The sequence below is a fragment of the Staurois parvus genome, unplaced genomic scaffold (genome assembly GCF_062004578.1).
Source record: "Staurois parvus isolate SC_StPar_1 unplaced genomic scaffold, SC_StPar_1.0 ptg001582l, whole genome shotgun sequence".
In the NCBI taxonomy this organism is placed as follows: domain Eukaryota; kingdom Metazoa; phylum Chordata; class Amphibia; order Anura; family Ranidae; genus Staurois; species Staurois parvus.
Window position 1 is genome coordinate 59,727 of NW_028319378.1, and position 16,693 is coordinate 76,419.

Genomic DNA, 16,693 nt, shown 5'->3' on the forward strand with positions numbered 1-16,693 from the left:
AATATTGCACTTAAAGAACAGAAAAATTAGAAAACAATTCCAAATCTACTTCAGAGTACTTACCTGCGGGGTCAGTTTTAAAAACGTGTGATGAGGTGAGGCATTGGACAGGACCAACCTGCTGTGCACTTCTGTTCCATCTTGTAGAACGACACCATAAGCCTTTCCATCGTTATCCACCAAGATCTTCTCTACTACCTTCCAAAGACACAAAGTTCAGAGTCAGTGAAAAGCCTTAATCTTCTTTCTTCTCCAGGCTGCCAAGGCTGGATCTGCTCTTGAAGGATAACGCATGTATTTGGATCTCAGACTTCCAGGTAATTACTGCGGACAGTGGCAATGAGGCCATCGATTATTAGAGAAGAATTATCAACACTGAAAACACTACAGGCTGCCCCTGGAATGACAGCGGTCACTCTCATTTTTTCCACCGAAACCTGGAAAATATATAACCCGCTTGGGAATTTTTCCCATTTGATAGCAACAGCCCTGAAGAAGGGAAAGTCTTTTCTCCCGAAACATGTTGGTTTCATGCACTTGTCGTTATTCTCAATAAATGCCTCCAAATCTACCATCAGAAGTGCATTCTTGTGGACATCGGGCGCTCCTTCTTTTTTATTATTCCAAGTATACTATGTAAATGACCGCAAGGCCATACCAGAGAGGCAGCAGCCCAAACCCTAAGAGGGTTTACCACCAGTATCCACCACTGGGTACAAATGACTGGAGGGACATCTCCCTACCTACCCACACAACCACCCACCTATGACCAGTGGCTGATCCAGGCAGTCCAGCGCAGTCTTCAGCACAAACACTACTGAAAATGGCAGATGTTGGAAGAGAGATTGTATCTCTGTGTTTCCATCATGACAACATGGCTTTATTGTTAGGAAGAACAGATACAGTTTTATACGTCATCATAAAAATGGGTACAAAGGTCCTTATAAAAGCCCTCCCTTCCTGTGTCTTAGTATTAGTGGTAGAAGATTGGCTCCACGTACCTTTTCTGTGTAGATCTCAGCTCCTGCCTCCACCGCTGCTTTGGCGATTGCGTTGGACACCATGCCCATTCCTCCTTCCACATAACCCCACGAGCCTTTCTTCCCTTCTAGTTCTCCCATGACGTGATGTAATAAGACGTACCTGTCATGGAGGAAGCACAAGCTGCAGAAGTCTTCCCAGAACATTGGTATTCCATCAAACCCTTGCCATCGTTTTCTTCACTTGAATTTATTGATGACACCCTTCTAGTTTGGACACTATACACGATACAAAGGCAATGGAAACACAAACACATGCGGATCACTATATACAGTTGCAAGAAAAAGTATGTGAACCCCTTGGGATTACGTGGAGTTTTGCATGAATTGGGCATAAAATGTGCTCTGAACGTCATCTAAGTCACAACAATAGAAGAACACAGTCTGCTGAACATAATACTACACAAACATTAGATGTTCCCATGGTTTAATTGCACATAACATGTAAATATTCACAGTGCAGGGAGGAAAAAGTATGTGAGTCCCTAGCTTAATGACTTCTCCCAGAGCTAATTGGAGCCAGGAGTGAGCCAACCTTGACTCCAATCAGTGTGATGATATTGGATGTGTTGCTGACAGCTGTCCTGCCCTTAAAAAACACACACCTGTTTTGGGTTTACTGGTTTCAAGAAGCACTCTCTGATGTGAACCATGCCTCGCAGAAAAGAGCTCTCAGAAGACCTATGATCAAGAATTGTTGACTTGCATGAAGCTGGAAAGGGTTACAAAAGTATCTCCTTGAGCCTTGATGTTCATGTGTCCACGGTAAGACAGACTGTCTACAAATGGAGAAAGTTTAGCACTGTTGCTACTCTCCCTAGGCGTGGTCGTCCTGTAAAAATGACTGCAAGAGCACAGCGCAGAATGCTGCATGAGGTAAAGAAGAATCCCAGAGTGTCAGCTAAAGACCTACAGAAATCTCTGGCACATGCTAACATTTTTGTTGACACATCTACAATAAGGAAAACATTAAACAAGAATGGAGTACATGGGAGGACACCACGGAGGAAGCCATTGCTGTCCAAAAAGAAGATTGTAGCACGTTTGAAGTTTGCAAAAGAGCACCTGGATGTTCCACAGCACTACTGGCAGAATATACTGTGGACAGATGAAACCAAGATTGAGTTGTTTGGGAAGAACACACAACACTATGTGAGGAGAAAAAAAGGCCCAGCACACCAACATCAAAACCTCATCCCCACTGTGAAACATGGCGGAGGGAGCATCATGGTTTGGGGCTGCTTTGCTGCCTCAGGGCTGGACGGATTGTTGTCATTGATGGGAAAATGAATTCCAGAGTTTATCAAGACATTTTGCAGGAAAACGTACGACCATCTGTCCGCCAACTGAAGCTCCGCAGAGGATGGGTGATGCAACAGGACAATGACCCAAAGCATACAAGTAATTCAACAAAACAATGGCTGCAACAGCACAGAATACGCCTTCTGGAGTGGCCCAGTCAGAGTCCTGACCTCAACCCGATTGAAATGCTGTGGCATGACCTTAAGAGAGCGATTCACACCAGACATCCCAAGAATATTGCTACACTGAAACAGTTTTGTGAAGAGGAGTGGTCCAAAATGACTCCAGATCGTTGTGCAGGTCTGATCTGCAACTACAGGAAACGTTTGGTTGAGGTTATTCCTGCCAAAGGAGGGTCAATCAGTTATTAAATCAAAGGTTCACATACTTTTTCCTCCCTGCACTGTGAATGTTTACATGTTATGTGCAATGAAACCATGGCAACATCTAATGTTTGTGTAGTATTATGTTCAGCAGACTGTGTTCTTCTATTGTTGTGACTTAGATGACGTTCAGAGCACATTTTATGCCCAATTCATGCAAAACTCCACGTAATCCCAAGGGGTTCACATACTTTTTCTTGCAACTGTACAAAGCAGCTTACTGCTTCGCACTAAAACTTTGCACTAAAACTTCGCACTAAAACTTCGCACTCTCTATCAAATATAGTGCTGATGGTCTATAGTCAGCCTAGACCAGGGGTAGGCAACCTGCGGCTCTCTAGCTGTTGTGGAACTACATTTCCCATGAGGCATTGCAAAGATTAAAAAACTGACAGTTACAGCTATGACTTACAGAGGCATGATGGAACTTGTAGTCCTGCGGCTCTCAGGTTGCCTACCCCTGGTAGACCTAAGTTTAGCTTTCTGCAGGTTTTCCACGAAGTTCAGGTTATTGCTGCTGGTGAGTGTCCCTGGCAATGTTGTAAGAAGATCTGATAGCCTGAGCTAAGGATAATAATATCCAACTGGCCAACCACTACAAGGTTTACTGCCAGTGGAACATGTTGTGGAAGGATATACTGTAAATATTCAGGGTAACCTTCTGGAAACTCTCTTGCCTCTCGGGGTCTGCCTGGGGAGGATGTGTGCAGCTGTTCTCTGATCTCCCAAGCCTGCTGCCAGGGTAGGACACATGCTTAGAGAAGGAAGGCCTGGGAATAACACATGTGCTTGGGCTTGGAGAAGGAAGGTTTAGGAAGGACACGTGCTTGGATGGGAAAGGCCCAGGGAGGACACATGTACTTGGAGAAAGAAGGCCTGGGGTGGACATATGTGCTTGGAGAAGGAAGTCCTGGGGTGGACACGTGTGCTTGGAGAAGGAAGGCCTGGGGAGGACACATGTGCTTGAAGAAGGAAATCCCAGGGAGGACATATGTGCTTGGAGAAGGAAGGCCTGGAGAGGACACAAGTGCTTGGACAGGGAAGGCCTGGGGGGACACATGTGCTTGAAGAAGGAAATCCCAGGGAGGACATATGTGCTTGGAGAAGGAAGTCCCGGGGAGGACACATGTGCTTGAAATAGAACAACCTGGGGAGGATGTATGCTTGGAATAAGAAGGCATAGAGAGGACGCAGGCTTGGAGAAGAAAGGCCTGGAGTGGACACATGAACTTGAAGAAGGAAGGCCTGTTGATGACCCATGATCTTGGACAGGGAAGACCTAGGGAGGATATATGTACTTGGAGAAGGGAAGCCTGGGGAGGACACATGTGCTAGGACAGGGAAAGCCTGTGGAGGTTACAGGCTTGGAGAAGAAAGGCCTGGGGATGGCACATGTTCTTGGACGGGGAAGGTCTAGGGAGGACACATGTGCTTGGAGAAGGAAGTCCTGGGGTGGATGCATGTACTTGGGGAAGGAAGGCCTGGGGAGGACAGATGTGCTTGGAGAAGGAAGACCTGTGGAGGCAACGTGCTTGGACAGGGAAAGTCTAGGGATGACACATGTGCTTAGAGATTGAAGTCCTGGGGAGCACATATGTGCAAGAAGAAGAAGGCCTTGGGAGGACATATGTCCTTGAAAAAGGAAGGTCTGGGGAGCAAACGTACTTAGAAAAGGAAGCCTTGGGGAGGACACATGTGCTTAGACAGGCAAGGCCTGAAGACACAGGCTTAAAGATGGACATCCTGGGAAGGACACATGTGCTTGGTGAAGAAAGTCCTAGGGATGACTCATGGGCTATGCTTGAAGAAGGAAAGCCTAGGGAGGACAGATGTGCTTACAGGAGGATAGTCTGGGAAGGACACATGTACTTGATGAAGGAAGGCCTGGGGAGGGCACACGTGCTTAGAGTTTGAAGACCAGAACAGCTTACACTTCCTGGCTGGAGGATATATCCAGGGGGAAGTGACATTGGAACCAGGACTGGAGCACCAGGGGTGAACTTTGATTACTGAAGGAATCTCTGGAAGAGCTAGGTGCAAGCTTGGGCATAGTAGGAAGTCTGGTGGCTCATCCAGAGGGAGTGTGTGCAGCAACTGCTATGCAGTGTAATATATACAGAGTGCCAATCTAGCTTAAAAGTCCTTTAGTGTATGACTGTGACAGACCCAACCGGGACGGGGGCTTTTGGAGGGGACTGCAGGATAGCCTCTTGCCTGCTGACTATGGGCCCTGGCATCTGAGGGGGCTCTATTCTTTGGGAGGTGTGTGCCTGGGGGGACCATTTACTTCAGATTTAAGTCCATGTCTCCCTGAAACACACAGACTCTGAGAACTGGAGGACCAGGATACAGATTTGGGGTCTCTGTACCCAAACCAGCATTGACTGCTTCAACCCCCCCTCATACACACAGAGACTCTAAGCAGATGTTAATATAATCAGCTCAAAACAACCTGAAGCTGAGTTCTCTGTTATCTGTTTATTAAGGTGTGATGTGTTTACGTTGTGTCTTTGGAGTCACCTATTGTTTCTGTCTGTTGGCGAGTCCTCCTGGAGGTTCCTACATGATGGGATTAGTCTTGTGTCAACCTGACCTCCTTATCTAATCAGTGTGTGATTTTTATCCCAATGTGTAATGTTTGTTTTTATTTTTCATGTGGGGACTGCCCCTATTTCTGAAGTGTATAAACATCTGTATTTCTGTTCAATAAAGAAATCCAGTTGCACCTAAGATTGTGCCGTGTAGTCCTTGGGTGCAATGTCCGGCTATAATACCTTGGGGTTCTGTGTCCCAGCAGTGAGGAAGCAGTTCTCCGACAGAAGCACCCAGGCAGGGTGTCAGGTGGTCCATCACAATGACTAATTAGGATTTGGAGAATGCATGTGGTTCTCTTTTGGGTATCCAGTGCCTTATCCCCATTCTCCCTGGGTTTATAGGTGTAGATAAACTTGGTCAACCTTTCAAAAAGTCAAGGATCTAGTCCTGAAGTGAATTGTCAGCCCAATAAGCTACTTGGGGGTCCCTAGCTGCCTTTAGGGGTAAGGGGGTGCTACATTTGGAAAAGAACTCTAACTTCTGTGACCAATGATGTGTACTCCATCAAATAAATCGGCCCCTTGGTGTGTAATATTGAAGAGTTAGAACGGCAGTCAACAGTCTTTACTGCACTGCTGAAATCTGCAGGTATGAGTGTGGATCGGCCTCTACAGGTATGAGTGTGGATCGGCCTCTACAGGTATGAGTGTGGATCGGCCTCTACAGGTATGAGTGTGGATCGGCCTCTACAGGTGTGAGTGTGGATCGGCCTCTACAGGTGTGAGTGTGGATCGGCCTCTACAGGTGTGAGTGTGGATCGGCCTCTACAGGTATGAGTGTGGATCGGCCTCTACAGGTATGAGTGTGGATCGGCCTCTACAGGTATGAGTGTGGATCGGCCTCTACAGGTATGAGTGTGGATCGGCCTCTACAGGTATGAGTGTGGATCGGCCTCTACAGGTATGAGTGTGGATCGGCCTCTACAGGTGTGAGTGTGGATCGGCCTCTACAGGTGTGAGTGTGGATCGGCCTCTACAGGTGTGAGTGTGGATCGGCCTCTACAGGTATGAGTGTGGATCGGCCTCTACAGGTATGAGTGTGGATCGGCCTCTACAGGTATGAGTGTGGATCGGCCTCTACAGGTATGAGTGTGGATCGGCCTCTACAGGTATGAGTGCGGATCGGCCTCTACAGGTATGAGTGCGGATCGGCCTCTACAGGTATGAGTGCGGATCGGCCTCTACAGGTATGAGTGCAGATCGGCCTCTACAGGTATGAGTGCGGATCGGCCTCTACAGGTATGAGTGCGGATCGGCCTCTACAGGTATGAGTGCGGATCGGCCTCTACAGGTATGAGTGCGGATCGGCCTCTACAGGTATGAGTGCGGATCGGCCTCTACAGGTATGAGTGCGGATCGGCCTCTACAGGTATGAGTGCGGATCGGCCTCTACAGGTATGAGTGCGGATCGGCCTCTACAGGTATGAGTGCGGATCGGCCTCTACAGGTATGAGTGCGGATCGGCCTCTACAGGTATGAGTGCGGATCGGCCTCTACAGGTATGAGTGCGGATCGGCCTCTACAGGTATGAGTGCGGATCGGCCTCTACAGGTATGAGTGCGGATCGGCCTCTACAGGTATGAGTGCGGATCGGCCTCTACAGGTATGAGTGCGGATCGGCCTCTACAGGTATGAGTGCGGATCGGCCTCTACAGGTATGAGTGCGGATCGGCCTCTACAGGTATGAGTGCGGATCGGCCTCTACAGGTATGAGTGCGGATCGGCCTCTACAGGTATGAGTGCGGATCGGCCTCTACAGGTATGAGTGCGGATCGGCCTCTACAGGTATGAGTGCGGATCGGCCTCTACAGGTATGAGTGCGGATCGGCCTCTACAGGTATGAGTGCGGATCGGCCTCTACAGGTATGAGTGCGGATCGGCCTCTACAGGTATGAGTGCGGATCGGCCTCTACAGGTATGAGTGCGGATCGGCCTCTACAGGTATGAGTGTGGATCGGCCTCTACAGGTATGAGTGTGGATCAGCCATGCACTATTATTGCATCATAGTCAGGAGGGGAAATGTAGAGATTAAAACAATGCAAAAACTGCTGACCTACCCACTTCCAGGAGTCGATGGACCTGCCATGGCACCAATGACTGCATCTGTAGCCAGAGTACATTTCAAAGGTTCAGACTCAAACCACTGATCCAGGATCTGCAATACAAGTCATGTTATTTCCTATAGCTGCAGGTGAATGAGGCCATCCTTGAAGAGGAGGCCAGGTCGTGCACTCAAATGTTGGAAAGCATAGTTACTGGCAGTGGAAAATGGCTTACATCTTCCTCATTTTGATAAAACAAAACAATTGCCCCATCTCCTCACTGCCCTAGATGTACTGACAACACAGGTACTCCCATTGATATGCTGTGGTGATGCCCGAAACTTCACCATTATTGGACGTCCATTTTCCAGATCCTTAACAGTATCGGCTCTACGAGGGTTCTGCTAGACCCCAAGTTGGCTATTTTAGGTACTGTCCTGGAAGATGCTTCCAGATGAAGTCACTTTGTTTGGACTAGGACCTTATTATTACAAATAGGCTCTCGCCCCCACCCCCTTCCATCTCCCAATGGTGGGTTGCAGTCGATTCGAACCTGCGAAGGGAAGAACTGACTTATAAACATAGGTGTAGTCCTAAGAAACATCAGAACACGTGGACCCCATGGCTGTCCTCTACTGAATCAACCTGGACCTCCCAGCTTGAAGATTCTGATTTGGAGGATAGAGAGTCGCTCTGCCTGTACTGTAAGGTACATGGAGCTTAGATTTGTATTTTTACCTGTACTTGACACCCCCCCCCCCCCCCCCATGTGCATTCGTTTTTTAGCGGTGGCACTCAGAATCACTCTCGCTTCGATTTAGAGCCAATCACCAGGAATCATTCATTTATCAGAGCCAATCACCAGGGATCATCCGGTTATTCTGAGCCAATCACCAGGGATCATCCGGTTATTCTGAGCCAATCACCAGGGATCATCCGGTTATCTGCTTTAATATTTGTACCCCTCTGGACGGCACGCTGTCCTCCTCTGTATAATGTTCACCCTTCTTTATTTATCTTGTTTGTTTTTCTTGGATTTTTTTCTTTGATGTTGTAAAACATGGAGTCTGACTTGTGTGTGAACCATGAAAAATATCTTTCAATAAAAAGAACCCGATTTGAAAAATAAATAAATAATATAATTGAGTGTGAAATGCTATATGGTCCATTCAGGAACACTTCAGGGGACGAGTCTCAGTGTCCCACGCACTGTACATGGAATAATAGTACATCAGTGGGAGGATCCATAGCCATTATTTGGTCCAATAGCAGCTTTCAAATCCACGCACTGCTTTGCGCTGTCACTCAATTGACAGCCAATGACAAGTCATTTCCCAAGTATAGGCATTGACATCTAATAAAAGAAAAAACCCAATATAGGGGGTCCAAATAAAATCGTCATCGTGTACAGAGCAGTTATGTGGTCGTATTCACTCCCTGCTGTGACCTTCATGTACATTATATTGCCCCAAGTATTGGACCGCCAGCCTTTCCACACACATGACCTTTAATGACTTCCCAGTCTTAGTCCGTAGGGTTCAATATTGAGTTGGCCCCGCCCTTTCCACACACATGACCTTTAAGACCCCCAGTCTTAGTCCGTAGGGTTCAATATTGAATTGGCCCCACCCTTTCCACGCACATGACCTTTAATGGCCCCCCAGTCTTAGTCCGTAGGGTTCAATATTGAATTGGCCCCGCCCTTTCCACACACATGACCTTTAATGGCCCCCCAGTCTTAGTCCGTAGGGTTCAATATTGAATTGGCCCCACCCTTTCCACGCACATGACCTTTAATGGCCCCCCAGTCTTAGTCCGTAGGGTTCAATATTGAGTTGGCCCCACCGTTTCCATGCACCTGACCTTTAATGGCCCCCCAGTCTTAGTCTGTAGGGTTCAATATAGAGTTGGCCCCGCCCTTCCCACGCACATGACCTTTAATGACCTCCCAGTCTCAGTCGGTAGGGTTCACTATTGAGTTGGCCCCGCCCTTTCCACACACATGACCTTTAATGGCCCCCCAGTCTTAGTCCGTAGGGTTCAATATGGAGTTGGCCCCGCCCTTCCCACACACATGACCTTTAATGACCCCCCAGTCTTAGTCCGTAGGGTTCAATATTGAGTTGGCCACGCCCTTTCCACACACATGACCTTTAATGGCCCCCCAGTCTTAGTCCGTAGGGTTCAATATTGAGTTGGCCCCGCCCTTCCCACACACATGACCTTTAATGGCCCCCCAGTCTTAGTCCGTAGGGTTCAATATTGAGTTGGCCCCGCCCTTTGCAGCTATAACAGCTTCAACTCTTCTGGGAAGGCCCCCCACAAGGTTTAGGAGGGTGTCTATGGGAAGGTTGGACCATTCTTCCAGAAGCACATTTGTCAGGTCAGGCACTGATGTCGGGGGAGGGGCACTGATGTCGGGGGAGGAGGCCTGGCTCGCAGTCTCCGCTCTAATTCATCCCAAAGGTGTTCTATGGGGTTGAGGTCAGGACTCTGTGCAGGACAGTCAAGTTCCTCCACCCCAAACTGGCTCCTCCATGTCTTTATGGACCTTGCTTTGTGCACTGGTGCACAGTCATGTTGGAACAGGAAGGGGCCATCCCCAAACTCTTCCCACAAAGATGGGAGTATGAAATTGTCCAAAATGTCACCTTAAGAGTTCCCTTCACTGGAACTAGGGGGCCAAGTCCAACCCCTGAAACACAACCCCACACCATAATCCCCCTCCACCAAACTTTACACTTGGCACAATGCAGTCAGGCAAGTACCGTTCTCCTGGCCACCACCAAACCCAGACACGTCCATCGGATGGCCAGCCAGAGAAGTGTGATTGGTCCCTCCAGAGAACACATCTTCCCTGCTCTAGAGTCCAGTGGCAGCGTGCTTTACACCACGGCATCCGACGCTTTGCATTGCACTTGGTGATGGAAGGCTTGGATGCAGCTGCTCGGCCATGGAAACCCATTCCATGACGCTCTCTACACACTGTTGTTGGGCTCATCTGAAGGCCACACCAAGTTTGGAGGTCTTTAGCTATTGACTCTGCAGACAGTTGGCGACTTCTGCGCACTGTGCTCTTCAGCATGCGCTGACCCCGCCCTGTCATGTGACGTGGCCTACCACTTGGTGGCCGAGTGGCTGTTCCCAGTTGCTTCCACTTTGTTATAATCCCACTAACAGTTGAGCGTGGAATATTTAGTAGCCAGGAAATGTCACGGATGGACTTATTGCCCAGGTGGCCACCTATCACGGGACCACGCTTGGAGTCACTGAGCTCCTGAGAGCGACCCATTCTTTCACCAATGTTTGTAGAAGCCGTCTGCATGCCTAGGGGCTTGATTGTATACACCTGTGTCCATGAGGGGATTGGAACACCTGAATCACATGATTGGGAGGGGAATGGAATACCTGAATCACATGATATGGAGGGGACTGGAACACCTGAATCACATGATATGGAGGGGATTGGAACACCTGAATCACATGATTGGGAGGGGATTGGAGCACCTGAATCACATGATTGGGAGGGGATTGGAACACCTGAATGACATGATAGGGAGGGGATTGAAACACCTGAATCACATGATATGGAGGGGATTGGAACACCTGAATGACATGATTGGGAGGGGATTGGAGCACCTGAATCACATGATTGGGAGGGGATTGAAACACCTGAATCACATGATATGGAGGGGATTGGAACACCTGAATGACATGATTGGGAGGGGATTGGAGCACCTGAATCACATGATTGGGAGGGGATTGGAACACCTGAATGACATGATTGGGAGGGGATTGGAACACCTGAATCACATGATTGGGAGGGGATTGGAACACCTGAATTACATGATTGGGAGGGGATTGGAACACCTGAATCACATGATTGGGAGGGGATTGGAGCACCTGAATCACATGATTGGGAGGGGATTGGAACACCTGAATCACATGATTGGGAGGGGATTGGAACACCTGAATCACATGATATGGAGGGGATTGGAACACCTGAATCACATGATTTGGAGGGACAATACTTGGGGCAATATAGTGTATATTAACTCCATGATGACTCCATGCTCAGTGTACATGATTGGTCACTTGGCCATAGTGGGGGTCGGTTTGCTTCCTATCACACCATGATGGACACAAGTGACCTTCTTACAAAGCCCAACTTTCCAATGCGCTAAATTTTACACCACAATAAAAGTTGGTTACCTTGGATATAGGACCGGTAAGAACTTCGTAATACTTCGGAAGCTGACTCCCCAGTGTCATTCCTGGCAGGTGGAGAGAAGGAGAAGTGTCAAGGTCACCAATAAATCGGGATTCATGTAATATATTACCTCTGAAAAGCTTTCTCAGAACATGATAAACAGCTACTATGAGCCTGGAAAATCAATAGGTAATATACCAATCATATCAGGAATTATATCAGGAATTATTCTCCACATCTGTCATCTGAAATGAACTATAAAAATGGAAGAAAAGGAAAGCAGAAATCTATCTAATGAGACACTTTAATACAGAGAGACAAAGAACAACCAAATGCACTCACCTGTAATAGGTCTCATAGCCACACAATGAAGGGGTGCAAACAGGTGCAGTTAGCTAGTCCGCCACTAGGTGGCTGTGTTCCAGAATTGTGTCTGGTTACAGACGGTAGTGTCATCAGGTCTTAGGCCCCCTTTTAGTTAGAGCCCCCCCGGCAGTGATGTCATGGGTGAGTCAGTACCCGCATATAAGCCAGGTTAGGGGGAGTCAGAGTGTAGTTGGCAACATGGGAGCCAAACACCTCACACCTATGCAGATGTAGCCAGAAAGTTCCATAGTTTGGCTGAAAAAAAGACAAAAGTCCATCCAGTTCAACCATAGAAAAAAAAAGTTACAATCCTCCACCCACAGTTGATCCAGAGGAAGGCAAAAAAAACCCAGCAAAGCACGATCCAATCTCCTCCTGCAGGGGAAACATTCCTTCCTGATCCCCCGAGAGGCAATCGGATATTCCCGGGATCAATATTCGGATATTCCCGGGATCAATATTTGGATATTCCCGGGATCAATATTCGGATATTCCCGGGATCAATATTTGGATATTCCCGGGATCAATATTCGGATATTCCCGGGATCAATATTTGGATATTCCCGGGATCAATATTCGGATATTCCCGGGATCAATATTTGGATATTCCCTGGATCACCTTTCCCTATAAATGTTATATCCAGTTATATTCTGTGTATCCAAGAAAGAATCCAGGACTTTCCTCCAGCAATCCACTGGGCTGGCCACAACCAACTCTTGAGGGAGTCTATGGATCTATCCATGGATGGGAAGGGTGATACATCAGCCATCACTACAGCGACATCCTCTTGTAGCCCCAGTGATTTCCTACAAAGTAAAAGTAATCCAAGCGCCTAACAAGCCACTGGATTACTTTAAGAGGCATCAGAAGGGGGCCCACCTCTTTCCAGCTACTGGCTTTAGAAGGGTCTCCCGTGCGATTGGGGAGCAAGAACACTTCCAGTGGCATCTGGCTCTATTCACACAGGAACATAGTTCCATAGTTAGTCTGGCTGAAAAAAGACAAAAGTCCTTCCAGTTCAACCATTAAAAAAAAGTTATAAGTTAAAGAAAGTTCTAATCCTCCACCCACAGTTGATCCAGAGGAAGGCAAAAACCCAGCAAAGCACGATCCAATCTGCTCCTGCAGGGGAAACATTCCTTCCTGATCCCCCGAGAGGCAATCGGATATTCCTGGGATCAATAATCGGATATTCCCGGGATCAATAATCGGATATTCCCGGGATCAATATTCGGATATTCCCTGGATCAATAATCGGATATTCCCGGGATCAATATTCAGATATTCCCTGGATCACCTTTCCCTATAAATGTTATATCCAGTTATATTCTGTGTATCCAAGAAAGAATCCAGGACTTTCCTACAGCAATCCACTGAGCTGGCCACACCCAACTCTGGAGGGAGTCTATTCCACATTCTCAGCTCTTACTGTGAAGAAACCTTTCCAATCTGCTCCTGCAGGGGAAACATTCCTTCCTGATCCCCCGAGAGGCAATCGGATATTCCCGGGATCAATATTCGGATATTCCCGGGATCAATATTCGGATATTCCCTGGATCAATAATCGGATGTTCCCTGGATCAATAATCGGATATTCCCGGGATCAATATTCGGATATTCCCTGGATCAATAATCGGATATTCCCGGGATCAATAATCGGATATTCCCGGGATCAACAATCGGATATTCCCGGGATCAATAATCGGATATTCCCGGGATCAATAATCGGATATTCCCGGGATCAATAATCGGATATTCCCGGGATCAATAATCGGATATTCCCGGGATCAATAATCGGATATTCCCGGGATCAATAATCGGATATTCCCTGGATCAACTTTCCCTATAAATGTTCTATCCAGTTATATTCTGTGTATCCAAGAAAGAATCCAGGACTTTCCTACAGCAATCCACTGAGCTGGCCACACCCACCTCTGGAGGGGGAGGCCGTAGACAAGGCTGAAGGTCAGGGAGAGGTGGATCTGCACCCAGAAAAGCTGGCTGTAGACTTCCTGACTTTTATGGAGGGGGGGGCCAGGATGGGTTGCAAAAGTCCTTTTAGCCCAGGCAAACAGATCCGTAGAGTGAAGCTATCCGTCTAGAGCGGGGGTGTCAAACTGGCGGCCCTCCAGCTGTTGTGAAACTACAAATCTACGTTTTTGGAATGAATTTACAAATATATGTAAAGATTTATGTTAAAATGACTTTTTTATATGTAAAAAAAATCTGAAGAATATATTTAAAAAAGAAATATTTTATAAAATATCTATTTTTTTAATATATTCTTCATATTTTTTTTTACATATAAAAAAGTCATTTTAACATAAATCTTTACATATATTTGTAAATTCATTCCAAAAACATAGATTAGTATTTTTAAAGAGATTGAATGTAACAGAACCGGACCCCGACTGCACTCGGGTACTTCTGTTAGAGTCCCGCTTCCCTGTCTGAACACAGATCCCCGGACCCCACCGCTGACCACACAAGACGAGACGACACCAGTCTGTATAAACATGGAACTCTTTATTTGAAACTCAAACTGGCTTTTTATACAATCGGGACAATCCCCCCTCCCTGCATAATGACACAGGGCGGGGCAATCTATACTTAGCAACAAGAGACACACCAACAGAAAATCCCATCAGCAGGGCTCTTGGAAACACCCCCCACCAAGCCAATACACACAAACACATACATCACATAATAGTTTGCTCCCAAGCAGGACACACATTAGACCAATGGGACCACATGACAGTAAACAATGAACATCCCCCCCCCCCCAATATTAGAACATTCCACCCTGTACCCCTAGCAGGCACAGGGTGACTTACACATAAGTGGGATATGGGGAGCTGAGACAGGGGTCTCCCCACCTCTCCAAAGGGGGCTGTGTTCCATGGGCCCCCCACCCAAAGTGAGCTGTGTTCCATGGGCCCCCCACCCAAAGTGAGCTGTGTTCCATGGGCCCCCCACCCAAAGTCGCTTCTGTCACATTGAATATGGCCAAAGTTGTAGCATTTCAAATATATATATCAGTATATTTGTGACGCATATTTTTAAAATATATTTCAGATATATTTCTCTTCCATGTGGGTTTGGCCTCTCTCAGGGTATATAATCAGGCATATTAGTTGATGGCCGCCAGTCTTGAGAAAGAGGGGACCCATCCCCGAAACGTGTTGCCATGATAACCATTCCAAGTTTACCTGGGCAGGCTCAGACTGACGCCATCTTGCCCTGATCTGCACATGTAGAGACACGTATGAGGACCGTCTTCCTGCACCGATGGCCCCAGGGACAGTACTGTGCTGTCCACCCCTCCACTGTGATGCCATTTCCTCTGAGGACATTTGTTTGGTATTCTTTGTTTCTATTTAATCTATTTCCCTTTGTTTTGTCTCTTGGTTGGACGCTTGGTCATCACCTTCCAATGACATGACAAGCAATTTGGGGGATTCTGTATTAGTTGAAGGACAATATCTCGGACTAATGAGAGGAGTTTCTGGACCCCACATAGCGCAGACACACGTGGCTTCATTTATGATGAAGAATAATAACGTCCGGCATTCCTACAGAAGAATGGAGTGACACCCACCTGCTTTCATCAAAGGTTGTAGAGATCTAAGGGACTTCACTCTCTGCAGTAGGGACCCCTGAGTTATGGCCGCCATGTCTACCGGAGGAGCATCAAGAAGAGGATCTATTGCTGCCACCAAGCGATTCATAAAGTGCTCATACTTGGGGAACGCCTGTGGGGGAAGGAAAGGAAGCAACCGATAATCACTAATAATAAAATCCTACAAATTGTGGTCGTTGGTTCACCAGAACCCAGATTTCTGTATTACGATGGAGTTGTGGTTGAGCCATCTTGGGTCCCAAAAGAGGAACTTTGTGTCCATCGAATTCTCTTTGTAGCCAAACCAAAAACATAAAGAGGATGTAAATGTCAGATCCCTCATAACCATGAACGTCACGTGAGCTACAGGGAAGGAATGTCCCTGGACCCCGCATTCACTATATCCGCTCCCCCCGGACCCCGCATTCACTATATCCTCTCTCCCCGGACCCCGCATTCACTATATCCGCTCTCCCCGGACCCCGCATTCCCTCTATCCGCTCTCCCCGGACCCTGCATTCACTATATCCTCTCTCCCCGGACACTGCATTCCCTATATCCGCTCTCCCCGGACCCTGCATTCACTATATCCTCTCTCCCCGGACCCCGCATTCACTATATCCGCTCTCCCCGGACCCCGCATTCACTATATCCTCTCTCCCCGGACCCCGCATTCACTATATCCGCTCTCCCCGGACCCCGCATTCCCTATATCCGCTCTCCCCGGACCCCGCGTTCACTATATCCGCTCTCCCCGGACCCCGCATTCACTATATCCGCTCTCCCTGGACCCCGCATTCACTATATCCGCTCTCCCCGGACCCCGCATTCCCTATATCCGCTCTCCCCGGACCCTGCATTCACTATATCCTCTCTCCCCGGACACTGCATTCACTATATCCTCTCTCCCCGGACACTGCATTCCCTATATCCGCTCTCCCCGGACCCCGCATTCACTATATCCGCTCTCCCCGGACCCCGCATTCCCTATATCCGCTCTCCCTGGACCCCGCATTCACTATATCCTCTCTCCCCGGACACTGCATTCCCTATATCCGCTCTCCCCGGACCCCGCATGCACTATATCCTCTCTCCCCGGACCCCGCATTCACTATATCCGCTTTCCCCGGACCCC

The 16,693-nt window shown here is 47.8% G+C and overlaps 1 protein-coding gene across 1 annotated transcript in view; it reads right to left on the reverse strand.

The window, feature by feature from the left end:
- The window catches only part of PYROXD2 (pyridine nucleotide-disulphide oxidoreductase domain 2), a 103,849-nt gene that overhangs the window by 52,019 nt on the left and 35,137 nt on the right, over positions 1-16,693 (reverse strand). Inside the window, exons 6-10 of the mRNA XM_089662889.1 lie at positions 15,538-15,691; positions 11,575-11,636; positions 7,378-7,475; positions 1,002-1,143; positions 64-198 (exon numbers count right to left, since the gene is read on the reverse strand). Of these exons, the coding sequence (XP_089519015.1) occupies positions 64-198; positions 1,002-1,143; positions 7,378-7,475; positions 11,575-11,636; positions 15,538-15,691 (591 nt within the window). The remainder of the gene's footprint in view (positions 1-63; positions 199-1,001; positions 1,144-7,377; positions 7,476-11,574; positions 11,637-15,537; positions 15,692-16,693) is intronic.